The 26489-nt window shown below is 38.5% G+C and overlaps 1 protein-coding gene across 5 annotated transcripts in view; it reads left to right on the forward strand.

Moving 5' to 3' along the window:
* kif1b (kinesin family member 1B) overlaps window positions 1-26398 on the forward strand; it is a gene marked incomplete at its 3' end in the record, with an annotated part of 56728 nt that extends 30330 nt beyond the window's left edge. For 2 of the 5 annotated variants that reach the window (XM_079477353.1, XM_079477356.1), the window contains exons 21-46: window positions 8017-8119; window positions 8924-9072; window positions 9405-9583; window positions 9671-9811; window positions 12856-12974; window positions 13107-13192; window positions 13358-13487; window positions 14385-14529; window positions 14669-14759; window positions 14943-15061; window positions 15177-15232; window positions 17661-17769; window positions 17864-17930; window positions 18500-18584; window positions 18704-18809; window positions 20810-20924; window positions 21022-21155; window positions 21580-21641; window positions 21948-22093; window positions 22178-22420; window positions 22519-22590; window positions 22666-22766; window positions 22857-23009; window positions 23111-23303; window positions 23381-23499; window positions 23586-26398. In XM_079477353.1, coding sequence (XP_079333479.1) covers window positions 8017-8119; window positions 8924-9072; window positions 9405-9583; window positions 9671-9811; window positions 12856-12974; window positions 13107-13192; window positions 13358-13487; window positions 14385-14529; window positions 14669-14759; window positions 14943-15061; window positions 15177-15232; window positions 17661-17769; window positions 17864-17930; window positions 18500-18584; window positions 18704-18809; window positions 20810-20924; window positions 21022-21155; window positions 21580-21641; window positions 21948-22093; window positions 22178-22420; window positions 22519-22590; window positions 22666-22766; window positions 22857-23009; window positions 23111-23303; window positions 23381-23499; window positions 23586-23628 — 3066 coding nt within the window. Of the gene's footprint in view, window positions 1-2349; window positions 7411-8016; window positions 8120-8923; window positions 9073-9404; window positions 9584-9670; window positions 9812-12855; window positions 12975-13106; window positions 13193-13357; window positions 13488-14384; window positions 14530-14668; window positions 14760-14942; window positions 15062-15176; window positions 15233-17660; window positions 17770-17863; window positions 17931-18499; window positions 18585-18703; window positions 18810-19450; window positions 19478-20809; window positions 20925-21021; window positions 21156-21579; window positions 21642-21947; window positions 22094-22177; window positions 22421-22518; window positions 22591-22665; window positions 22767-22856; window positions 23010-23110; window positions 23304-23380; window positions 23504-23585 lie in introns of those variants that run through there. The other 3 variants (XM_079477352.1, XM_079477354.1, XM_079477355.1) reach the window with 3 other exon arrangements.
* Window positions 26399-26489: the final 91 nt, after the last annotated feature.

Consider the following 26489-nt stretch of genomic DNA (forward strand, 5'->3'; position numbering starts at 1 on the left):
TGGGCAGTACATGAGTATGGATTATAAACACACAATCATTGCCTTTAGGGGTGTAACAGTATGATATATTGCAATACAAAATAAATACAGTATGCATCTTGGTTTACGATATTGCATTCGTTTAATCCCATTGGTTGAGCTGACAACATGTGATCTGTGTCAACATACGGTATATAGTTTCAATGTTTCATTTTTTTTTACATTATTTGCTTTTACTACTTAAAGAACTTGTCTTTTCGCATTTAGGTTTGTTATCTTTAAATTCCTTTATGTGACAGATCAATTTAATTTTCATTAATCTTTAAATGTTCTCAATTCTTAACCAAAAATAAGAATGAAAATTGTTAAAGGGATATTTCACCCAAAAATGACAATTCTGTCATCATTTGCTCACCCTCGAGTTGCTCCAAATCTGTATACATTTATTTGTTCTGATGAACACAGAGAAAGATATTTACTTATAGCCCGACAGATTGACTCCCATTGTAGGAAAATTTACTTTATCATTTTCTTTGTTCGGTTTTACACAAAACAGTTCTGGGGCACTTTCGACTACCATTGTATTTTTCCCAACTTTGGTAGTCAATGGGGCAAAATCTGTCCAAATATCTTTCTCTGTGTTCATCAGAACAAATAAATGTATACAGATTTGGATCAACTCGAGGGTGAGTATATGATGAGAGAATATTCATTTCGAAGTGATCTCATTTTGGAACCAAACTCTTCATTTGTATTAATTTAGTTTTTTACATATTGTGTTAAATATTGTGATATAGCTGTAATTGTGAACCCGGTATTGCGTATCGTTACATCCCTAATCGCCTTGAAATATTTGTATATATTTTACACACTGATGATATTACTTTGTAGTAATAAAATGTAATATATTAGTCAGTAAGGTACTGAAAAAGTGACCAAAATGCCCATCACAATATTAAATCAGTTATTGGTTTGCCATGTAAACTGGCAACGAAGGCTTTTCGGTTAATTCTGTTTGCTGCTTTTGCATGGTTTGTTTTTGTAGCATGTTTAACAGATTAATTTACAGGGTACTTAGTACCCCATTAAGCATTTGTTGCTGAGTGGTGTTGATAATCTGATCTAGCGTTTTATTTTAGTTTGTCGGTTTTCTCAATGCAATTGCTGATATTTCCAATGCATTGTTGCCATAACCCAGATTTCTGCTGTAGTTGATGAAGGCTAGTGACAATGTGGTTTCTCATTGATGTCTGTAGCTTCCTCTTTGAGTTGCAAACGTCTGTGTCCGGCCGGATACAGAGGGCATGCTATAACACAGCTATTCATGCTGGGGGTCTAAAATCAGTGATGACAAGCTCTCCAATGCTCAGATGGTCTCATCCATATAATCTCACGTACAGATCGACAGATATCCCACAATTCACAGATTACACACAATATCGCGATTACATGGTCACCAGCTGTCTTCTGTGTTATTTGACTGTGATTTTTGTACTGTCTTTTGTTTTCTTGACCTGGAAAATGAGAAACTGCATTTTCTCTCGACTAACCCTGTAACTTTAGTGGATGAAATCGATGCTTTTAACCACTTTCTGGCCTGTCCTCTTTTTCTTTACTGACCTGTATTAAACACGCAAGAGTCTAACCCACTGCTAGAGCTAAACAACTCTAAAACCAAATCTTCTGTCAAGGACTTCTTATGAGGGAATGAATCTAAACTCCTCGGGCTTTGCTGCATGCCACTGAAGCTTGTTTGGGGTGCAACTTTCAAGAGCTCTAATTGAAGAGGATATGATGAATTTAAAAACTACAATTTAAAAAGTACGAAAAGAAAACATCGCAACAACAAAACATCAGATCAGAGCAACATCTGTCCCCTTTTTGTTGCCATTTTTCTCATTATCATGACAGTCATGCCATGAATTTACTCTTTTTATATTGATATGCAATTTGGGAATTGTCTTAACCTGTATTTGTATCTGCACATCTTCTTCTGTATCATTGAAAGATGTGCAGTGTTGATCAGAAAGTAACAAAAGTCTAACAAAAATTCAAGCACACATCGTGTTTAAAGTAGTTTAAATTAAAATATAAAGTTCTAAAAGATAAAGTATCTGATGTAGTACATCAGACGGGTACATTTCAAAACTTTTTCATTATAAATAAACTTCGAATCATGGTAGAGGTGCTTCTGCTTTCATAACTCATTACCACCAATTATCATCTCATATTTAGAGGTTCACATTTTGCATATCACAACACTGTTCATTATTTAAAGAAAACAGTCCTTTCGATTTGGATTTCCCATTTTAATTTTCCCATTTTGTTTTTCGCACTCTTTTGGTTTGTTTCCTGTTTTGTTCTCTTAAGGACGGCGATTCTGATAGTGGTGACGACTCTGATAAGAGGTCGTGCGAAGAAAGCTGGAGACTCATCACGTCTTTGCGGGAGAAACTCCCTCCCAGCAAGCTTCAAAGCATAGTTAAAAAGTGTGGCTTACCCAGCAGCGGTAAAAGACGAGAGCCGGTCAAAATGTACCAAATCCCTCAGCATCGTCGCCTCACGAAAGACTCCAAATGGGTGACCATATCTGATCTAAAGATCCAGGCGGTCAAAGAAATTTGCTACGAAGTGGCCCTCAATGATTTCCGTCACACCCGTCAAGAGATTGAAGCTCTGGCTATAGTGAAAATGAAGGAACTGTGCGCTGCCTATAACAAGAAAGACCCGAATGAGCGAGACTCCTGGAGAGCCGTCGCACGAGATGTTTGGGACACAGTAGGGGTTGGGGACGAACGAATCGAGGATGTCATAACCAACGGGCGGGGTGTAACAGACATGGACGACCTGAAGGTGCACATAGACAAGTTGGAAGACATCCTGCATGAGGTTAAAAAGCAGAACAACACGAAGGATGAGGAAATCAAAGCTCTCAGGAATAAAATGCTGAAGATGGAAAAAGTAATCCCGTTGATCTCCAACGAGGCTCAGGAGAAACCCAGAAATCGTGGACTGATGAGGGGCCGCAGTTCCAGCGAAGGTAAAGATCCTGAAGAGAACCCTGATGGTGAACAATCACATGAGCAGGTGTCCAAGATGATGGAGAATGATTCTTCGTTTCAACGTGGACGTATACAGTGGATGCGCCAAGAACAGATACGCCTGAAGAACCTCCAGCAACAAGAGATATCCAAGCAGCTCCGAAGGCAAAACGGGCCCCATCGTTTCATCCCTCCTGAAGATCGTAAGCTTCGCTTCCCCTTCAAGAGTAACCCAAAACATCGCAACTCATGGACCCCCGGCACTCATATCATTATTACAGACGAACAGGTCATTGAGTTGAAAGTTCCCAAAGAAGCAGTTGAAGAAGAGGAGAACACAGACGAAGTGGTCGAATCGAAAGAACGGGAGGTGCCCATCATCCAGTCATACCCTACCCTTCCCAGCCCCATGGGTCCACGTCAAAGCAAAGACCTAGAGCAGGGTCTTAATAATAGGCAAAACCAAGGCCAAAAACTCCATGAACGAGGCCGAAGTAACTCCTTCAACAACAGCCAGAGATCCTCGGACTCAGAGTCGTTACATTCTGGGAACCGGAAGCCGCCCCATCCCCAACAAGCTTTTTACCAGCCACGCTACAACCAAAACCAACCTCACCATTATCCACAGCATCAGTATCCGCAGTTCTTTCATTACAATACTGATGCCAGCAACCACTACCAGCACTACCCACCCAATCAGCACCACAACAACTTTCACACACCACCCCGCTTGCGTAGGCAAATGTCCGCCCCCAATTTGAAGGGCGGTCAGGAAACTGCCGTCTAAGGGTGTAGATTTGTGTATAGAACTAGATGACACTACAATTCACACTTCATAGACTCACAGAGAATCATCACAGCATTGGACAGCTTGTCCCCATTAACTCGAACTCACTTGGTGAAAATTGAACCTGTTATGGTTTGCTGATCCAAATTCATTGATTTGTCATTTCATGAGCACCTTGAATTAACAGTATGATCCCCCATCTATGTTAGCTATGCAAATGGATTGAAGCAATAAGTAGGCTGGTTAAGGTGTCCAAGCCACAACAAAGTCTCGGAACAGTTTTCTTGAGACTTGATGAATAAAATAATCATTTAGTTGAAGTATTGGGAGACATACATCTATTCTTGGCTGTAGTATTAACTTTAGTTAAAATTTTAATTGTGTATTGTTTTGTTTTTAAAATATTTTGAAGACACCATCACAGATTTTAAAAGTACCCCTACTTTAACACTGTTTTTTCTCAGTTTACCTTGTTTGCTGCTGGTTCGGACAGTCTGAGTTGATCTAAGCAAGGAATAACCACTGCACTAAAACATTTCATAAAGACTGTCCAAGATTGTTACGATTTAAAAATTACTTGAATTTTAAGTTGAAGTAGCACTATATTTACAATCATGTTTATGCATTTAAAGGGATAGTTCACTCAAAAATTCTGTCAGTATCTTAATTTACACATCCTCGTGTTTTCAAAACCTGTATGACTTTCTTTCTTCTGCAGAGACACAAAAGAAGATATTTTGAAGAATGTTGGTGATCAAACAACATTGGGTCCTGTTGACTTCCATTGTCTGGATACAAAATCACAGAGACATTTCTCAAAATATCTTCTTTTGTGTTCCACTAATGAAAGGAAGCCATATAGGTTTAGAACGTCATGATTGTGAATAAATTATTATAGAACACTATTTCTTGGGTGAATTGTCCCTTTAAAGTGATAGTTCAGCCGAAAATGAAAATTCTTTCATCATTTACACACCCTTAGATTGTTCCAAAACTGTATACATTTCTTTGTTCTGTTAAATACAAAGCAGGATATTTGGAAGAATGTCCGTAACCGAGCAGATCTCTTCCCCATTTACTACCATATTATGGAAAATAATCAATGGGGGACGAGATCTGCTTGGTTACTTACAATCTACCAAATATCTTCCTTTGTGTTTAGCAGAATAAAGAAATGTATACGGGTTTAAAACAATCTGAGGGTGAGTGAATGAGGACAGAATTAGCATTTTTGGGTGAACTATGCCTTTAAGGTGCATAGACAACATATTCAGTAAATGCTGGAATCACAAGGTTAACAGCCAACATTTTATCTTCTTGTTTCTCAATGAATGTCGTAGATGCAAATGACATTTTTACTGTTGCATTTTATACAAATCATTTTAATTGGGGTACTTGGGTTGGTACTTCCGGTTTAACGGTTGAATATGATAGTTGACAACAAAGGCCTTTTTATTTCCGACTGTAGATGAGTAAAGTATTATGAAGATGTGCTTTAAAAAGTGCCTTAGTGACTCACTAATGTGTCAAAGTAAAATGCGACGTTCGCTTCGCAATCTCCTAATGTAAATAATAGCAATATATAAGCAAAACACTAACATTGAATTTTATTTAATCTAAATCACTCTTTTAATGCAAAATATTCTTCCACGCCTGTTTGTTTTTAAACGAAATTAACTGTTTGTTGGTGATCAAACAACATTGGCTCCTGTTGACTTCCATTGTATGGATACAAAACCACAGAGACATTTCTCAAAATATCTTCTCTTGTGTTCCACTAATGAAAGAAAGCCATATAGGTTTAGAACGTCATGATTGTGAATAAATGAACTGCCATCCTTTTGAAAAGATTAGATCTACTTTAAGCACAGACCAATAGACACAGAACATCCATGTCCATATAGGCATGTTATTGAGCAGCACTATGAATGATCTGCTTCGGAGCGTGGTTTGCATCTATTTTTTCGTGAAACAGTCTGTTCCCACGGGATGGAGTCAGTGTTCTAGAACACTCTGCTGTCCTTCTCGATCGCAACATGATTAGAATCGCAGTTATTTTCTGATGTCTGCTGTGTGCTTAGCGGGTCCACAGTGAGCTGAAGAGACGTCCAATGGAAAGACCTTTAACAGGGCTGTTTTCATGGTTTCCAAGTCTAATTTTAAAAAGTATGCATGGGTTAAGGGACAGAAAAGCCTTGAAGGACAAATCAGATTTGCGAGACAGGTGTATGATGACATTTTTGGGGATTTTCTTGTTTAACTTGAATTCACATCTTCCTTATGGAATACCACCTAACGTTTTACTTTGTATTTGAACTTACCATTGAGAAGATTGTAGGTGCAGAAAATCTAATCAATCACTAGAATTAAAGGACATTCTTATACGTAAGGCTTTGTAATATTTTTCTGCTTAAGCCTTCACATTATTATGCAACTGTGCCCAACTGTGACCCTGTACCAGCTATGTATTACCAAAGCACATGAATTTGGCCAACTTGGTCAGAAGTCCATTCTTGAACAATTTCATATGAACTCAGAACTTGAATGCTTTCGTTGCTAGAAATACTGCCTTGTTTTCTATTTTAAACCCTTGGGTTTGGTTAAGTGAAGCATATTTGTATAAAACACCCTCCTGAAGGAAAGATATACATTTAGATCATTTTATTTTGTCAAATCTTAAAACTGTATTTGTAAGGAAAGCAGGACTTTGCTTTAACGGTGAAGTGTGAATTTTTTGTTAATGTTAAAATGTTGTAATTCATTGATGTTACATCATTATTTTGTTAGATCAGTCTCAACAACATTGACTCGAATCAATGTCGTAGGTGGGACAATATGTTAAAGTGATAGTTCACCCAAAAATAAACATTCTGTCATCATTTACTCACCGCATGTCATTTCAAACCTGTTTGACTTTCTTTTGTTTGCAGGACACAAAAAATATATTTTAAAGAATTTTGGTAACTGGCACTGATTGACTTGCATTGGTTTTGCATCTATATAATAGAAGCGAATGGCGCTGTTCGGTTACCAACTTTATTCAAAATACTTTTTTGGTCTACTGTGAAAGAAAGAAAGTCATACAGGTTTGAAATAAAAAGAGGGCAAGCAAGTGAGGAGTAAATGATAGAGTTTTCTTTTTCATTCACCTTAAAGGAGGTTTTTGGAAGCTAATTTGAAATACATTTTATACATTACATTACACAAGTGACTTAGAAATCTTGTCTCCATAGCACAGTTGTAGGTCTGAACTCAGATCTGCCGTAGAAAACTGCTTGATAATCTAGGCATGCTATTTCCCAGCTACAATAAACAATGTTACCATAACAGTGATGTACGGTTATATATGGTGCTGCCAAGATAATGTATAAAGTCAACTGAACAATGTATTTGTGTCTTTTTAAAGGTATATGTTACAGTGTTTGTTCAGTGTTCGTCTATACGCAGTGGGAATATCACGTGCCACCTGTTTTGGGGGCAATTTTGTGCAACATATGATCTTTAGTGCTCAAAGATCTGTTGATAGTTTACTAATATTTCTTTTACATTGTGAATTTTGCTGAACATCGGATTTCAATGGCTGAAATAAATTGGACAAGTTTGAAATATAATGACTGTGTGCGCTCTGAGACAAATTTCTTTTAACTTTCACTGCTTTGTCACTGATTTTAAAATGTTTTTTGTGTATTTGTCATGTTCGTCTCATTATCCGTCTTGATCTCGTAATGATATACATTTGGAGGAAAGTTTTATTCTGCACGGTATATATAATTTCAAGTTAGAGTAGCTCTAAAAAGACAATATTATTTCTTCTGCATGTGGTACAATTACGGTTTGAGACTGTAGATTCTGTGTTAGACAAGTAAATTCTGTTAAATGTAATGTAAAATGTAGTAAAATGCAAGGTGCATTTAGATAAAAGTAAAAACATTTTCATGCTGTGTTGCTGGCAGTAGAGAGCCATCCTTAATTTACGAATTTGAACGCTGATGAATTCAAATTAAATGAATAATAAAAAACAGTAAGTGTATTGCCTGGCAGTACAGATGCGAGCGAATGACATCAGTCGTATCTATCAGACAGGGTGTGTGGTTCAGTAAGCGTCTGTTCATCAGTACTAAGGTCTTGCATGTGACATGTGGCTCTCTGGAACCAACTTCTGATTGGCTGATGTCGCCTGTGCTCTCTCTTCATCACACCTTCTCAAAGGTTTATGAGAGTAAACTGCAAGAGCTGCAGAAACAGGTGGAGACTCGCTCACTGGCCGCAGAGACACCCGATGAAGAGGAAGAAGAGGAGGAAGAGGATGAAGGTAGTGCGTTAAAACTCTTTCCTTCATTACACTACACGAACCCAATTGTCGCAAGATGTGCAAATTATTTCAATTCAGATTTATTTATATGGTGCTTTTTCGTTCATCGACACACAGCTTATTCTGACATTTTTTCGGAACATTTCCTATCAGCCAATTAGATTTTAGGGACAGGACAAAGGGGTTGTACATCAACCTATTATGTATTTCTCTTAGATTTTTAGTGGTCCAGTGTGACATTTTTGGAGGATCTGTTGACAGAAATGCAATATAATATACATAACTATGTCTTCAGAGGTGTATAAAGATCTTACTTAATGAAGCGTTATGTTTTTATATCCCTAGGATGTGTATTTAGATAGAACTCTGAGCTATTTCTATCCACATGTTGTTTCTACAGTAGCCCTAAACGGAGAAACCGTGCTACAGAACATGTTGCGTAAATACGTTATCTCCTTCAGCAGACGCGAAAACGCAATGACATCTTAGTTCTGTGTGCTTCAAGGGATGGGTGAGCGGTGGAGTGAGCCGTTGGTTGCGAGTCGCAACCTCACTGCTAGATGCCGCTAAATTTCATACACTGGACTTTTAAGGGTTAGTCTTTAGGATTGGAGTTAAATAGCATTGTAACTTTTATTACTCAAGTCCGATTGGTGGATAGTAATATTGTTCCAGGATTTACAACGATGTCAATCCAAGAACACTTCCTAGAGCACTAAATCTAGTCAGTCACTGTATATCACTGGCCTGATGTTTGTTTGACCACATATTCATACGTCTCATATATCCTGTGCCATGCTGAAGTGCCCTGGACCCAGCACGAGTATGAACTGGCCCAGTGGGGTTTCAGAAAGTGGAGATACCATCAGTTCACCTCGCTCAGAGACCAGCTGTGGGGCAATGCTGTTTATCTCAAAGAAGCCAATGCCATCAGCGTGGAGCTCAAGAAGAAGGTAAAGCACTGTAGTGTTATCGAAAAACATTGATGGATATACAAATAATTGATCTGTAACAGTATGTGGGTCATTTTGCTATATTTGTCTTGGTACCAGACAGACTGCAATTGCTGTCTCACAGATGTCAAGAAAGAGCACACAATTTTGTCAATTTCATTTTCTGATTTGCTTAAATGTTGTTTGTATACGTCTCTTTTACTCAGTTCCTCTGTGTATAACCTGATAAGACCCCTGCTGTGTATCTGTGAGACACTGCTGTTATGGATTTATCCCTAACTTAACCTAAAAGAGTGTCTTGCTCAAAGCCCCGTCCTCATGTCTCCTCACAGGTCCAGTTCCAGTTTGTCTTACTCACCGACACACTGTATTCTCCGCTGCCCCCGGAGCTGCTGCCCCCAGAGCCGGAAAAAGATTGTGACGCAAGGCCTTTCCCTCGAACCGTGGTGGCTGTAGAGGTCCAAGACCTGAAGAATGGAGCCACTCACTATTGGTCCCTGGAGAAGCTGAAGTAAGCCTAACTCCTTTTAAACACGTTTGGGCCACTTCCTCCTTATAAGCTCATTCTTCACTGGACTTTTCTGTCTTGCTTTTGCAGGCAGAGGCTGGATCAGATGAGAGAAATGTACGATCGAGCTGGGGAGATGGCCTCGTCCAATCAGGAAGAGGATGGAGAATGTGCCCTGACTGGCAGTGACCCGTTCTACGACCGTTTCCATTGGTTTAAACTGGTTGGGAGGTACGTTAGTCATGAAATCTTTTCCTGTGCCTTGTGTTTTTTATATTACGTCTTTTAAATGCACTGAAGTTTATTTATTTGCCTTGATTATGTATGTGTTTATATTTGTGTTAAATGTTTTGTTTAGTAAAAGGGAAGGCCCATAAATCATTCCTGTGTTTGTTTAGTCATTGTCATACACTTTTTTATTTTTATATTCATATTAAAAACCATTAAAAAATTTTGGGGTCGTGTGTATTTATTTATTTTCAACACCTCTGTTGTTGGGTAGTGTTTTATTTCAATAATGCACGTTTTTATTTTGTAATTATTCATGTTCATTTCATATGGAATTTTATGTATTAAATGTTTTTAGTTATGTGACACTCTTGTTGTTATTTTGTTTTTTGTTAAAGGTATTTATTAAATTATTTAGTTATTTATTAATCACATCCAGAATAAAAGTTTGTGTTTACATAGTTTATCTCTGTGTACTGTGCATAATAATTGATTATAAATATATACAGTATTACGTATATATACAAACCGCACTGTCAAATTATATATATATATGTTTTATTTATAAACACATACATATATTTAAGAAAAGTAAAAAAAGAATAAACATTTATAAATCATTTAAATTATTGGTAAATATAATAAATACATGTAAATATGTCTTATGGAAGCACAAAACTTTTATTTTAGATGCGATTAATTGTTTGACAAGGCAAATGTATTTGTTTACTTATTTTCACATTTTGTTTTTGTGGCTTTCTATAAATTTGAAAAGGTTTGTTTATATGCATCAAACAAAGCAAATTTTGAGTTGTCAGGGTTCCCAAAGTCATGCAAAACCTGGAGATTTGTAAGCAATAACTTAAATATTGCCTTAAAAAATTGTAGACGCTTGAAATTGTTTACTTTCTTTTAAAATATTCTTCATATTTCTTATCCAGTAAGCATAAACGGTCTAAATCAAAAAGTGTGGGAACCCTGAAGTCCTGTTTCATGTACCTGTTATGTGATATTGTTTTGTGATGTCTATAAACTCTTCATTGTACTGCGTCCTACCCACACAACTTTTTCAGCTCACCTATTTTTCACGGCTGCGTGAACGAGCATCTGGCAGACCGCACGCCCTCACCCACCTTCTCCACCAGCGACTCTGAGATCACAGAGCTGGCTGATGAACGCCAAAGCGAGATGGAGGACTTGATAGACGACGAAGCCTTTGTAGATGACACCAGCTCTGATGCTGGAACAGAAGAGGGCTCCGACATCTTCAGTGATGGGCAGGACCCGTTTTATGACCGCTCCCCCTGGTTCATCCTGGTGGGCAGGTTGGTGGCGGCCACTGCTCGGAAAAAACTAAGATGAGAAAGAGTGAGAGGTGGTTGAGCTCAGTGTGAAGCTGTTGGTTGTCATCCAGCATCTTTTTAGTTGCATTAAAAAAAATTGAACTGTAGGTTTGTGATTTCTGTGCCAATAAAAACAAAAAACAAAACCAGTTAAGCCAGTATAGAAAAGAAATCCCTTCCCTTACGCAGTTCAATATGTACTGTTCATCCTTGTGAGAGGTCATAAATTGTCTTTTATTGTTATCATAGTTGTATAAAAGCTAATGAATTGCTGACGACAGAAACCACTCACAAAGCTACACAAACTACCTCCAACTCTCCAAATTGCCCCACATATCAGAGCTCAACCTACAATAACCTTCATCTGTTTGGTTTGGTGTTACATTACCCCTCATGCATTGTTTTCATTTTCTTTTATGTTTACTAATTGTGTTCTTTTATTTCATTTTAATGCCATTGTATTCTTTTTCTTTGGTTTTCATTTAATTCAGTGCATCAGTGCATTTCATTTCTATCTGTTATACAAGAGAGATGATAGAGGGGACGTAGTCTGAATCGATGCAGAGGCGTAAAAGGACCTGCGTCATTGTGACATCACTGATGCGATGCACTGATAGCTCTACTCCATCTTGGCCTTGAGGCTGCCCACAGGGGGGAGGAGGAGCATACAGACTGCAAACGGCTCCTGATATTCATTCCATTAAAAGATTGTGCGCTCTCCCTAGCTCCAGAAAACATAAAATCTCAGTCTCTTACTATATACCCATACTCACTTTATTTAATATCATGTTTTCTGCTTATCCATGCAACAATGTTTGGCAAATCATACATTTAGTGTTGGGCACACTTTAGAATTGAAAAGAGGTGGCCACGTTCCACAGGATGTTAAATTGCCATCACAGAACTGTTGAGGACTTACTGCATTGTCAAACTACAGATGCATTTTATCCAACAGTATTTTGATGACAAAAATGTTTTTGTTTGGCTATTTAAGCCTATTTACAGACTGTTTCATCGGACGCTGAAACCTTCTATAGCCAGATACAGGAGTAATAATAATAATAATAATAATAATAATTAAACTCATAAGATCATTTTTGGGTTTTTTTCTCTCCAAGTGATTTGTGCCAAGCACAAAAAATATGAATGCATTGAGTCCACTGTGTTCCATTAACAATACATAATTTGTATTTATATATACATTTCAGTGACTCCTTATTTTACAGTCACGTTCTACATGCTGAAGGCGATTACTATAATCATAAGAATCATTACAAATTTATTAAAGATTTTGTTGGTTAAGTAATTAAGTTATATGCAAAATAAATACTGTAATCGAAAGTGCAGCCCACATTTCTATAGGTAATGTTTCAAATATGAATTTGTAATACAGTAAAATGTTTTTGCATTTGTGTTTTTGTTGTTTGTCTTTTGTTGCTTAGTTTTGTATTTATTGCTTAACTATGAGCTCTTGGTAAAAGTGTATGGCACGTCACTCATGTTCATTCATCTCTAGTGGTGTCAATCAGTGAAATGAAAGTGAACTCACGGCCGTGTTGTGAGAGGGTTTTAAATCACCTCATGTTCCGTCCATACTAATACATTCAGTGCTCTGACATGTTCTCCTCTTGTGTGTATGCGTGGCAGTCTGAAACGGTAATTAGACTCGTAACACTTTTATAACAGCCGTTCCTCTTTCTCCAGAGCCTTCGTGTACCTTAGTAACCTGCTTTACCCTGTGCCCCTGGTGCACCGTGTCGCTATAGTAACAGAGAAGGGAGAGGTGCGAGGATTCCTGCGAGTGGGGGTTCAAGCCATCGCCGGTGAGCGCTGCACTGCATTAATTAATGAATTCATACTTGACTGAGATTTTATTAAACTCTGATATAACCCGCATGTTTTTTTTGCATTTCTTTGTGCATGTGTGTCTTTATTCTGTGTTTGTTTTGTTGTAGCGGATGAAGAAGCTCCTGATTATGGATCTGGTGTGCGTCAGTCAGGCACTGCTAAGATTTCATTCGATGATGAATATTTTAAAAAGGTACTCAAGCATTTTGACAAGTAATACAACCCATGTATTCCCAAATAAAGTATATTGAGAAATAAAAATGTGAAAGTGCGATATTCGGGCCATATGACCCCTTTAAATTTAAAGAGCAAATCGTCTTGTTGGCATTTATTTTTCTTTCACACTTACTCCATCCAGAGTGATTTCTCCTCTGTGGTCATGACACGCTCTGGGCTCTCTTTGGAGGAGCTGAGAATTGTAGAAGGCCAAGGTCAGAGTTCAGAGGTCATCACCCCCTCGGAAGAGATGAACAGAATAAATGACATGGGTGAGTGTAAAAGCACAGGCCAGCTGGCAAACCCAGAGCTCTGCAAAATGCTGTTCAGTCCGAGTCAAAAGAATCGCTTACGCATGTGGACAGATGCTGTTGTGTTTAGGTATGTCGCGTTTGATTTAAGCTCCGAGATTCAGTGACCTGAATCTTTTCTAGATTTATTTTAGTGGTTTATACCCGGCCAATAGAAAGTTATATAAAGGCTGTGGAAGCAGATGTGCAAAGTGAGGCTTTTTAATATATAGAAGGTATTCTGTATGTTTCCAGTGCTTGCATAAAGGAAAGTGTGATTAAATAAAATATAAAAATGATAGATTATAATTTATATTGAAGATTATAAAAAATCAAAAGGTCTAACGATATTATTCATAAAACAATTTGACCATAACTGTGTAAAAATCTGTTTAAGTAAAGCTCTTATTTATGTGTGTGTGTATATACTGTCTATATATATATATATATATATATATATATGCGCACTTTTGTTACCCAAATTTAACTTCCGGTACACATTCACAAACAATAGAGTGCCTTTAGATTATTTATATATTATAACAATCAAAAGAAACTGAGAAGAAACGTTTCTTGGCTAAACTTTTCTCTCCAATATTTTGAATTTAGACTGATACCAAGCTCAACCACTAGATGTCAATGTTTAAATGCAATGGTTTGCTTAAATGCTACAGGACTACAAATCATTTATTTAATACAAGTATGAAAAATTAAAATAATAATACAAATTAATATGAACATAAATTAAATAAAAATAGTTATATTATTAGACACTTGGCAAACACAATCTGTAAGTTAACTGGGGGTGTGGTGCGCGTGCATCCGATGAAACGGTCTATACATACGTATTTTTATAAATGTGCTTTTTTTGTCCGAAAGATCTAAAGCTCAACAACGTGGACATAAAGCTGGGCGACAGTTTGGCAGATCATCTGGAGGTGGGCAGTATCTTCACCTTCCGCGTCACGGTCCTGCAGGCCAGCGGAGTCCCGCACGAGTACGCAGACATCTTCTGCCAGTTCAAGTGAGTAAGCCTGTCTCCATGGCAACCCTTCCCGTCTCATGGGCTTTTATTGAGACAGAGCACACACATCTACGCACGACACACCACGCATACGCACAGTCACGCTTCCATCAGTAATCCCGTCTCGTGCTGCCAACAGTTTCCTCCATCGTCACGATGAGGCGTTCAGCACCGAGCCGCTGAAGAACACAGGAAAAGGCTCCCCGCTGGGTTTCTACCACGTACAGAATGTAAGTGCTTAAAGGAGCGAGAGAGACATTTAAGGAAAAAAAGAGAAGGTGAACGTTAAAGTGACTTGACAGACTGTTCTCATTAAAGCATTTTATCAGGTTTGATGATTATTTTAATTCAAACACATCATTTGTCATATATGAATGTGCTCTCAATATGCCATGTTGGTGTGTCCTGTGTAGATCTCAGTGGAGGTGACAGAATCCTTTATTGAATACATAAAGACCAAGCCAATTGTATTTGAGGTGTTCGGCCATTTCCAACAGCATCCGCTGCACCTTCACGGACAGGAAGTGGTCAGGTAACATACTGTTTTCTGGTATAACCAGGAATGTGTATTTGGAAAGGAAACCGGGTCCATTGTTGGGTATTGTATTTCTTCATAAATCGAATTCAATTCTCTGCTTCTCTTCTAGCCCGTCTCAGCCTTCCAGGAAGTACTACCCCCCACCCATGCCTCTGTCTAAACCAGGTACACCGACAGCGCTCCTCAAAAACAGACACTTAATTTGTCTTCATAGGAACACTACAACGTTCATGAATGTTCAGCTCGAGAGCTTATTTGTAGCAGTTGAATAATCCTTGCCCGGAGCATTCATACAGCTCTATCTCCTACTAATTATTATTGTAGTTCATTACATGACTCATTTAACAAGGAGTTACAGTACCTCACACTTCTAAATGATGCTGTTATCTCAGGCTTACGGTTATCTTCTCTCGAAAGAGCTTCACATCACTTATATCAACATTTGAAAGATGTTGCTGTCAGGGGGTCGGTTCAGACTGTGTTTTTTGATAGGGAGCAAATCTCTCCTTGAAACGAAAATAAAACAAAAGGAACAACCTTGAGTTGTCATCGGATCTGACGGCTTACCTCAAGCTGTCCGTCTTTTATAGAGTCACATGTATCAGTGTATGAATTTGGAGGTGCTACAGCTAGGATGGAGATAATTGAAAAAGCTGTAGAGCTCTTGTGATATATAGATCGTAGAGGCAGGGTGTATGAAAGCGTCTTTCAACACCTGTCTTATGAAATCTTCTTTAAGGAACAGCATGTTCTCTCCTCTTTCAATATAAAATGTCTTTCTTACACAGTAAATCGGCTTTAAAAAGTATTTGGAGACTTAAGAAACCTTTAAAAATGTGTGATTATTTTTTGGTATCAAATATGTCTAAATACATTTTGAACCATAGACCACTTTGCAAGTTATAAACACTTGTCCAGGGACACTTCTGGTTTTAGTTATTATTTATTTATTATTTGCCTTTTTTATATTTTGTCTTACATACAATCATTTAAATTGGTTATAAATATTCTGTATTTTATTCAAATATTTGTGTAACTGAAACATGAAGTGCTTGACCAGCGTTGAACCATCTGTAGAGGTCTATAAATATTGTTTTATCATTTTAACATATTTATGTGCATAATTTTTGTTTGTGGTTTCTTTACTATAAATGTTTTAAAGTAGCATTTATTTTTAGGTGTGGCTTAAGTGTCTATCTACTTTTTAGGGCCACTATATTGTCGCTGTCAGGTGGAAACCTCGTATATCCAGTTTTGATGATTCTTATTTATTTTTTAATATTTTTTTTCTATTGGTCACCCTTTATGTTTGTGGCTTTTGCACATATTTAACCCAAAAATAGTGTTGACAGTGACAATATGCTTCACCCTTTCATTTCCATTCCTCACATACATTTGATTTAATCTCTGTTTTCTTTCATTTCAATCCACACTTGCTGGACTTTCTTTCCCGGCGTCCTCCTGTCAGACCATGCACGTAAGATTGAGTTGATCAAGTACCTGATGAGCGGCTACGTGCATGGCCAGGTGTTGGACACGCTCTCAGAGCACGCCAACGCGCTGGCCTCCACGGCCGTCGCCACTCTGGAGGATGGGGCAGACCAACTCGCCCACTTCCCCTTTCTCCCTGTACCCAACAGCCCGGTTCTCAAAATGGCCAAACACCACGGTTGGTACAGAGCCGCAAAGGCTTCATGTAAGAGCAGAGTAGATTGTGCTGTATTGGAAGCCTCGGAAGCATGTCCAAGGGCCGCCCACAGTCCATCTAGTTCGTTTTAATCTGATTGACTGGGTTTGGTTGCTTTATATGTCAATCACCTGGTGTCTTTCTGTTTAAGTGGGCGGGTCTTGGCTAGGATATGCTGCCATGAGGTTTCCTTGAGACTCTTTTGACCACAGAACCACACTATAAATGCCACACAATGTCGTTACCCGTTCTCCATCCACATCCCTTGAAAATCCCATGGAAGTTAGTTTGTGTCTTCAAACGTAGGCATTCCCAGTCCCTCCTGGATTAGAGCTTGTCTTTGAGCTGTTGTTTGTTTTAGTGTTCCTCCATGGTTGATAGATCTACATCGTGACGGCAGCTGTTTTGTGTTCCCTCTCCTGTCAGAGCGATCCTTTGAGCTGTAGTGCTAATTGAATACGTTGAAGTGTTTTCCGCTTTGCTACTTCTCAAAGAACATCTTTCAGGCTGATTTTTCACTCAACTCATGGGAGCCGAGGGGTTTTCTTCCATGTGTGATTCTAAGACGTCTCACAGCTTTTTCCCAATGATATTGTCTGCCACCTCAGGGGCGTGACTGCAATGGGATGTCCTGTACCACCTCTGCGCTTTTTTATACATCAGGCTCTCTTGATCATCTGATGGAATGAAGTTGCTTGTGGCTGATTTTTTAGTCTACCAAATAGCCCTCCATTAAACCAGTTCTTTGTGTTTCTCCCCAATACATGACTCATGCTTTCAGTGTTTATCTGTCAAGCTCGAAGGATTTGAATAGAAACCAGCTTTTAAGTGCTAAAAAGAGTTCAATGCAGCCTGATTGCATTTCCGGCTTCTTCCATTTTTATTAATATTTCACTTTTCCTGCAGTGGCAGCCACTAAACTCAACACCATCACCAAGTCCAACCTGGGTCAATGTGTGAGCAAGTATGACCTGCTGGCCTGGTTTGAGATCAGCGAACTGGAGCCAACTGGAGAGTAAGTAGACCAAATGTATTGGGTCAGCATCAGGTAAATGCGCTAATTCATCGGTTGAGCTGCATCCTTATAAATTCTGTGTTATATATTTTAGATACATTCCAGCAGTGGTGGATCACACAGGGGGGCTTCCTTGTCACGGCACCTACCTACTGCACCAGGTATGTGTATTGAGGTTTATTTTGTGAAAATATCCAGTTGTACATTAAGTCCCTGATATGGAAGTATTTATTTCTGTATGTGAAGAAAGAGAATATGTCCCAACTTGCATTCTAGCCGTCCTAAATAGCATACTGTTCAAAATTAGACATTAAGACATTTAGACATTCAAGATGTAAACAGCACTGGTCCAGAAGCACTTCCTGTTCCTGTTAACACTACGTGTTACAACACAATACAATCTTGCACAATGGTCCACAAGTAGGCAAATGGAGACACAGTAAATGTGTTTGCAGTCGTTCTATATTTGACCACAGAATACAGCAAGCCATATTCCAAAAAGCTGTTTAACACATGAAATATTCAATTGAACATTGCTGTATTCGGGCATCTGTTTTCCAAAGACTCAATGTTCTTCTGTCTCTCTGCTCTGTTCATATTGAAATATTGTCTGCAGTCTGTATAAATCTGTAGTTTAGCCCGTGTTCACTGTCCTTGGCCAAGGGTGTATAAATCATTTAAATGATTGCTTCTTGTTATTTGTGGTAACATGGTTTGTCTCTGTTCCCAGGGCATCCAGCGCAGAATTACAGTCACTCTAATTCACGAGAAAGGATGTGAACTGTACTGGAAAGATGTAAGAGAGCTGGTGGTTGGTAAGTTCTTCAAACCGCTGTCCCAGATACTGAAAAAGCTGCATCTCAGACAAGGACTGTCAGTTTGTTGTGTATTATAGATGCCGTAGGGTGTCAACCGTCTGATTTTTCTGTTGTAGGTCGAATCAGGAATAAACCAGAAGTGGACGATGCGGCTGCAGATGCTGTTCTGTCGCTGAACATCATATCTGCGAAATACCTGAAATCTTCTCACAGCTCCAGCAGGTACGTCACGCTTGCCTTCGACATTACAGTCTGTAAACCCGATGTTGCATTCTGCCCCCAACATGCAAGAATACACACCTGCATTAGCCTGTTAAATGGGTTTATGTCTGCAGTCAATAGCACAGTATGCATGAAAGGTCTGCAAAACTCATGCTGTTTAGAATTCAGGAGAGGGAATGAACATGAGTCACTGCCGGCCACTGTCAGTAGGAGGAATAAATCCATTAGTGCAGAACCCTGCAGAGAACAAGAGAGACATCTAGTGGACCAAATGACACACAGCAATTCAATAGGCCGCATTGTACACAGGGCTGTAGCTTGTGGGGTGAAATGTGTGAACAATACTAGTGGTCCAAATCTGCTTCAAACACTGTTAGGAAGCCCAGAATTTCCATCTTTGGCCTTGCCTGTATATCGAAAAGCATTTAGTTATATTTGTTGTATTTATTATTTGCAGATTCTATTATTATAATGCCAGTTTGCTCGATTTTATTGTTTGCTTGTGTTTATTAACCTGTGTGATCTGAATGCTTTTTATTTTGTGACTGTTTCTGTTGCCTGACTGTTTCTGCTTGTTTTGTCTTTCTCTTTTTGGTCTTGCATATTTCCTGCTGCCCGGTTGGACTCTTGGTTTTGTTCAGCCTGTGCATTGATAGCGATATTGCTAGGTATCAAATTCAACATATCATAAAGCATTTTTGCCATAAACTGCTTTGAGACTTTAGGATTATGAACTGTTGGTGTCACAGTAGTAGGCCTGTGTATCCGTGTTGTTTACCCGCAGCTTCTCTTATGTTTCATTCTTCATTATATAATCAATTGAAGACCTCATATAGTCAGTTTGAGTTTTGTGGCTTTTAGCATATTGTCGCTGTCCTTCAAAACCTCGGATGTCCAAATGTGAGTTTTTTTAGGAAATGGAAAAAACATTGTACTTTTTAAATGATCAAATACTGTGTTGTCAAAGTTGACACGCACTTACATACATTTTATTAGTTAGAAATTTGCGAAACCTAGTCAAATAAAAATCACAAAATATGGAGATACAAGGTTTTAGAAGGAGAGTAGCAATATGCTGGTGTGTTCTTACAAAATGTATTTCATCATATCATCTTTTCTCAGAAACCTTTGGCACATATATGCATTTAAAATATTTTGGTTCTTCTGGGAAGACAGATCAAAATGATTCATAATTGTCACCTTGCAGTAATCCTGGCTATTTAAAACAACAATTAGAAGCCTATTTTCTTTTCAATTAAAACACATAATGAAAGGAAACCTGCTTGACAAGAGATTTAATGAAATCTTTGAGTGGAGCATTTTTCCCACCATGTTTCTTAAAAAATGCTGCAGTTTTGGTAAAGATGCACACAAGCCTCTGTGTGCATCTGTCTGTGCCATTTAAATCATGAAATAAGAGAGAGGAAGTGGAAAACAATACAAGGATATTTGGCGATGAGTCACATTCAAAGTCACCCCCCATATCTGTCGTTCACTCTTTCTGTGTTCAGATATTGTGTGCTTTGGCTTGCAGTCTGCTTTAAGCTCACTCCAGATCACTTATAATAAAACATGAATGTTTCAGTTAGCTTTACCTTCGCGGATTCAGGGCTTGTAACTTAACAGCTTTTCTTAGGTAGTGTTATTGAATTCACTCACTAAATAGCTCATGCTGTCTTGCGAAAGGTGAAGCAATGATGTACAGACGTTCCCACACCTTTTATAATAGGAGAAATAGTACAACACTGTTTGTCACCACTTACTGATCACTTAGTGGGAATTATATGATATGAATACATTTGATTATAAGGGGAAGCGATAATGAAGCCCCACCCCTTAACCTTACATCACTGACACCAAAGCAGATTGATCAAACATTCATATCAATGGACCACCTGTAAAATAGTCACGACTTGTCATGAGATTCTGTTTGACTGTAGATATCCATCATATCCTCTCCTACCAGCCCAAACCTGAAGGATCTCTTTCACTCTGTTTAGGACATTCTACCGGTTCGAGGCGGTCTGGGACAGTTCCCTGCACAACTCTCTTCTGCTGAACCGCGTCACTCCATACGGAGAGAAGATCTACATGACTCTGTCTGCTTATCTTGAGGTCAGATTTCACTCTGTTTATGTGTGCTTGTTCACAGTCCTGTATAAAGAGCTTGTATTTTAGCATTTACACGTGCACTGCGAACTTTACCCTGCAGCTTGATCACTGCATCCAACCCGCCATCATTACCAAGGACATCTGCATGGTCTTCTACTCTAGAGATGCTAAGATCTCTCCTCCACGCTCCCTGAGGAACCTGTTCGGAAGCGGTTACTCCAAGACCCCTGACTGGTAACAAACACCATTCTTCAAATATTGTAGAAGTTAATGTCATGCGGTAAAATATATCAGTATGCTCTATTTTGTCATATTAGCTGTATTTAGTTTAATTTTATATTTCGTCTGCAACTTTGATCATTTCATACTATTTTAAAAACAACATGTTTGTACTTAAACATTATATGTTATTTACAGTCATTTGAACTAGTAAAGGCAAAAAATTGTTTACAAATTAAAACCTTTTAAGAAACAATGGCCAGTTCCATACTTCAAAAATACACTTGGCCTTACATTTATATACATTTTTAACCTAAAATCGGATGAAATGTCATGAGGAATAAAATGTACACCCATGTTGCTTGCTTATAAAGGTTTTAGGTTCTAGTAAATGTAGAATATACATCGCTAACACTGTTTTCTGGTGTTTCCATTACAGTAATAAAGTAACCGGCATCTATGAGCTCAGCTTGTGCAAGATAGCCCACACAGGAAGCCCAGGTATGTTTTTTCTATAAATATTAATGTTTTCCACTGTTTTCATTCGTTTTTGTGTATTTTATACATAGCACTTACAAAAACGTAGTAGTCCTAATTTATTAATCATGATAAATTACCACCATGGTATCTGTAGTAATTTGATTATGTATGTAAATACCGTAGAATATTAATATAGTGATCATTTAGAAGTTACATCTGATATCTTAACTAATAGCATTTTACCGAGAGTAAAACAAATTTCTACCTAAAGAAAGATCACACACAAAACTTCTTTAAGATCACTTATTCTCCATGCCACATTTTCAGGCATGCAGCGACGGAGACGAAAGATTCTGGATACGTCAGTGGCATACGTGCGTGGAGAGGAAAACCTGGCAGGCTGGAGGCCCAGAGGAGACAGTCTGATCCTCGAGCATCAGTGGGAACTGGAGAAGCTCGAGCAGTTGCATGAGGTCAGTATGAAGTTTGAGGTGTTTATCTGGATGAGACATCATGTAGAGAGCTGTGTCCCTGATGTCCATGTCTGAACCTGTCAGGTGGAGAAGACGCGTCATCTGCTGCTGCTCCGTGAGAAGCTGGGCGAGACCGTTCCCCCCAAATTCCTTAGCGACTCTCTGTCCCCCAGCCTGAGCAGCGGGACCCTCAGCACCTCCACCAGCATCTCTTCTCAGATCTCCTCCACAACCTTCGAGAGCGCCATCACGCCCAGTGAGAGCAGCGGATACGACTCAACGGACGTCGAGAGCTTGGTAGACCGTGAGAAGGAGCTGGCAACTAAGGTACGTGTTTTTAGTATCGTATGTGTTTTTATTATTCATGATTTATCCGTCATGTCTTGTGTTTACCGACTTCACAATATTTGTATATTCTCTTTCAGTGCCTGCGGCTCTTGACACACACCTTCAACAGTGAATATAACCAGATGTACAACAGCATCAGTGACTGCAAGGTAACATAAAACAGCCACTTGTAAACCAGCTTTTTGTTGAAACATACAAAGCTTTAATAAACTTGTCTTTCCCAGTTGTCAGATATCTCTCCTATGGGCCGGGACCCTTCAGTTACTAGTTTCAGCAGTGCCACTCTCACCCCGTCCTCCACCTGCCCGTCTCTGTCGGACTCTCGGTACAGTTTTGTGCATTGGATATAAAAAAACACTTTTATTTATATTAAAAATATACATACGAGGTTAAACATGTAAAAACATATTTTTAGGACCCCTGAAGCTAACTCTCGCGCCACCAGCCCCTCGTGCTCCGACTACGAGAACTTCCCCATGGTGCCTATCCTGGAAACATCCTACTTGGCGCGCGCCGGCAAACACGAGTTCCTCAACCTTTTGCCTGATATTGAGGAGATGAGACCAGGGTATGTGTTTAGAAACATCTAAAAGATCTAAAGATTGTACTCGCAAACATGAAATGTGTTCACAAATGTACTGGACTGACCTGCCTGGTGATGTCACACAGGTCTGTGGTGTCCAAGAAGGGATTCCTCAGCTTTATGGAGCCCCGTTCTAACTCTTGGGTGAAGCACTTTGTGGTGGTCCGTAGACCGTACGTGTTCATCTACAACAACGATAAGGACCCGGTGCAAAGGGGTGTGTTGAATTTATCCACCGCTCAGGTGGAATACAGTGAAGACCAGGAGGCCATGCTTAAGGTAGAACCTTGTGATTATTTGGTTTTATTGGTTTATGTGTGTGTAGAAACATAATGTTGGTGTTTTATGGCTTTCAGACACCGAATACATTTGCCGTGTGCACCAAGCACAGAGGAATTCTGCTCCAGGCTAATAATGACAAAGATATGAACGACTGGCTGTATGCCTTCAACCCACTGCTAGCAGGAACAATAAGGTAACAAGATATTTACCAGAAGGAAAAAAACAGGAACATTTATTTTTATGACTTCTGTATGATGTTTATCCTCTCGTCATTTTCAGGTCAAAGTTGGCGAGGAGACGGTCCGGTCTGATGAAGAACTGAACGAGGGTCATGTCGTGCAAAGATAGTGCTCATTTTTTTTCTCTGTCTACCTTTACAACGTACCAAGTGTGTGAACACTTCTAAATCTTTGTGATTCTTGACGGTTTCTCTTGTATGTAGACCCGTGGCTCTCTTCTCTCCAGCGAATTAACTTTGAGTTCACCAAATCTCTCTATTTCTCTCCTAATCCATTGTGTTATCGGATTTTTTCTGTCTTCAGTTCTTTGTCATAACCGAACCTCCTTCAAGTAGCATGTTGTAATTGTCCGTTTGTGTGTGCACGAATCTTCAGAGCAAGTTCTTCTTTTTCTTGAGTTACTTTCATCTGTGAAGATCGTCCTTACCAGTGTTGTCTGCCGGGAACTTCCCGCTCACGTGGCGACAGCCACAAACCTTATGAGGAAGTTGACATGCTAAAAGCCTTTAAAAATGCTTTTAGGAAAAAATATGAATATTATAACTTAATGATCACACTTTCTCAATAATAGGAAAAACAAAATGGCTTTGCTTCAGATACCGTTAAGTTTGTTCTCGTACCGACAAGGGATCTGTTACAAAATAGATGTTTAGATGGACCAAAGCACTGCTTGAAGATTTTCTAATGAAGAAGGAAATTTCCTCTCAAACTGAATGTTATTACAGTATTGGATTTGCCGAATCTGAGCAAGCTGTGATAGTTCTGTACATACGCCAGTTTATTCATAAGCCCTGAACTGTACCATGTCGCAGTGTAATTGCTTGACACGAAATCCACATATCAAAGACGAAAAACATAGCAAAGTATGTAACCATGAGAACTTTACTAGCAGGGAAATACGCTGATATATCACGATTTTCCGTAGCCTATAAGAGTGTTCTGCTCGACATACATCATTCCCTACAGTAGATTAGGAGCAACAATGGTGCAAAAAATTACCTTAAACAGAACATCTGAATGAAAGTCCATCTGTACAAACTTTCAGGGCGCTTCTCATGAACACACAGTCTTTGCTTTCTGTTCTTATTGTATTACTAAAAGGCCACAGATGGTTTGCTCATACAGGTTTCGCCTCTTTTGAAAGATGTATGCTTGAGTCAGATACTGATGGTTAGGAAATGATAGATTTAATGTTTTTATGTGGTCTTCTTTGACTCAATATCTCAATTAGGCCAATCAAACCTCATAAAACTCATTAGACCAGCCTTTTTCCCCCTTTGAGAAGGAGAGGGGTTTAAGTATCAGTTCTGGGATTTTAATTTTATTGAACGTTCACCATGTATCTTTATACTGTCTTGATTATCTTAACTTATTTTTAATAACATTCCATCAGTGTTTTACATCATCTAAATGACAGATTCGTTCTGCTAGGGCACTTTTTATTCTGTAGTCTTTACATACCAATTTTGATCACTTAAACATTACCGTTTCATCTGACTAAAGGGTTTTGGAGAAATCGAAACTGGATGGGTCATGTATGTGCAGTGAAGGGAAAAGGATGGTATGTGTTTTGTTTTTTGTTAAATCTTTGCTCTGTATATTTAAAGTGATACTCCGTGACTGCATACTCCATCATTTCCTGGTGAAATTATTTCAACGAGAGGGATAAGACGGGGTATATTAGAGTCCTCTGGCCAGACAACCAGCAGGAATTACTGCCCGCCAGATTCTCAAGTAAAGTAGTTTAAATATTATGAAGTCAATATTCTTGCTGTTTATTCACGCCGATGAAGAGGTTTAGCACATTTTCACAGAAAAACACATGAAAGTAGCTCTAGAGAATTGGGCCCTCAGGTCAGTCAACCTGAGCAGTTCTACTTAGCTGTTGGATTGTTACCCATCTGTTAAAATGTCTACATTGAATATTCAGAGACGGCACATGAAATGAGTGCACAATGAAGAACATTTATTGCCATTCTCATATCTCTTTACACTGAAGGTTGGTGAACATTTAAATTTATGACAAGCGTGTTATGGATTTTTCAGCAGGGCAAAGATTTTCTTTTTTATCATCTTTGTTGAGTGGTTTGGTTGACTAATGTAAAGTAACAGATATTCATAATGAATTTCATTAACTGTATTTATTGTTTTGCAATGTATATATTAGTTTGCAGCTTTTTGCACATAATATGTGTTTATACGACTAACAGAACAAATAAAGCTTGAACTATGGTTTAGTTGTTTTCTCAAATGGAAAACCAAACGGTTTTTGATGTTTTACTTATTGAAGTGGACTTTGAATGTACCTTGAATATCTCTAAAAATGCATGAATTATGAATTAAGGAAAACTACGATTTTCATCTGGGACTGACGTGTTGCCACTTATTTTCAAGGGCATTTAATTTTATGGTTTAGTTGTGGTGAGCATTGGTTTTATCTCTAACATCAGGGAATATATTTTGTACAAGTAATTGAAAATTATGTTAAATCACTTTACGTTCATTTTCTGCTCAGTCACGTATTTTCCCATACGGCCTAATGTTTCCAAATAAACATCTCGCCCTCTCATTGTGGTAAAGCAACAGAAAATATTAAACCGTGGCATTAACACTGTACACTATTTGTCAGATTGGCTTCATTTTCATACTTATTTTGTAAATATTACATGTTGTATGGAACTTGGATTAAAATGTAAATATGTCTCCTGTATTTGTAATAATTATAATCCATTCGCTGTATAGCCTAGATGTGTAATGCATATATCTTAATTCTGTGTATGGTAATCTTGCACCATTGACCTGTTTAGTGAATGAGGTAAAAAAATTAAATTACAACCAGTGCATTAGACCGAGAAAGCGCTTGTTTTGTTTTTCTTTTTAAGATGGGAAATAGCAGAAACATTGATGGGTATTTAACATGAGATGTTCTGCATTTCTTTGATAT

The sequence above is a fragment of the Barbatula barbatula genome, assembly GCF_947034865.1.
Source record: "Barbatula barbatula genome assembly, chromosome: 17".
NCBI lineage: Eukaryota > Metazoa > Chordata > Actinopteri > Cypriniformes > Nemacheilidae > Barbatula > Barbatula barbatula.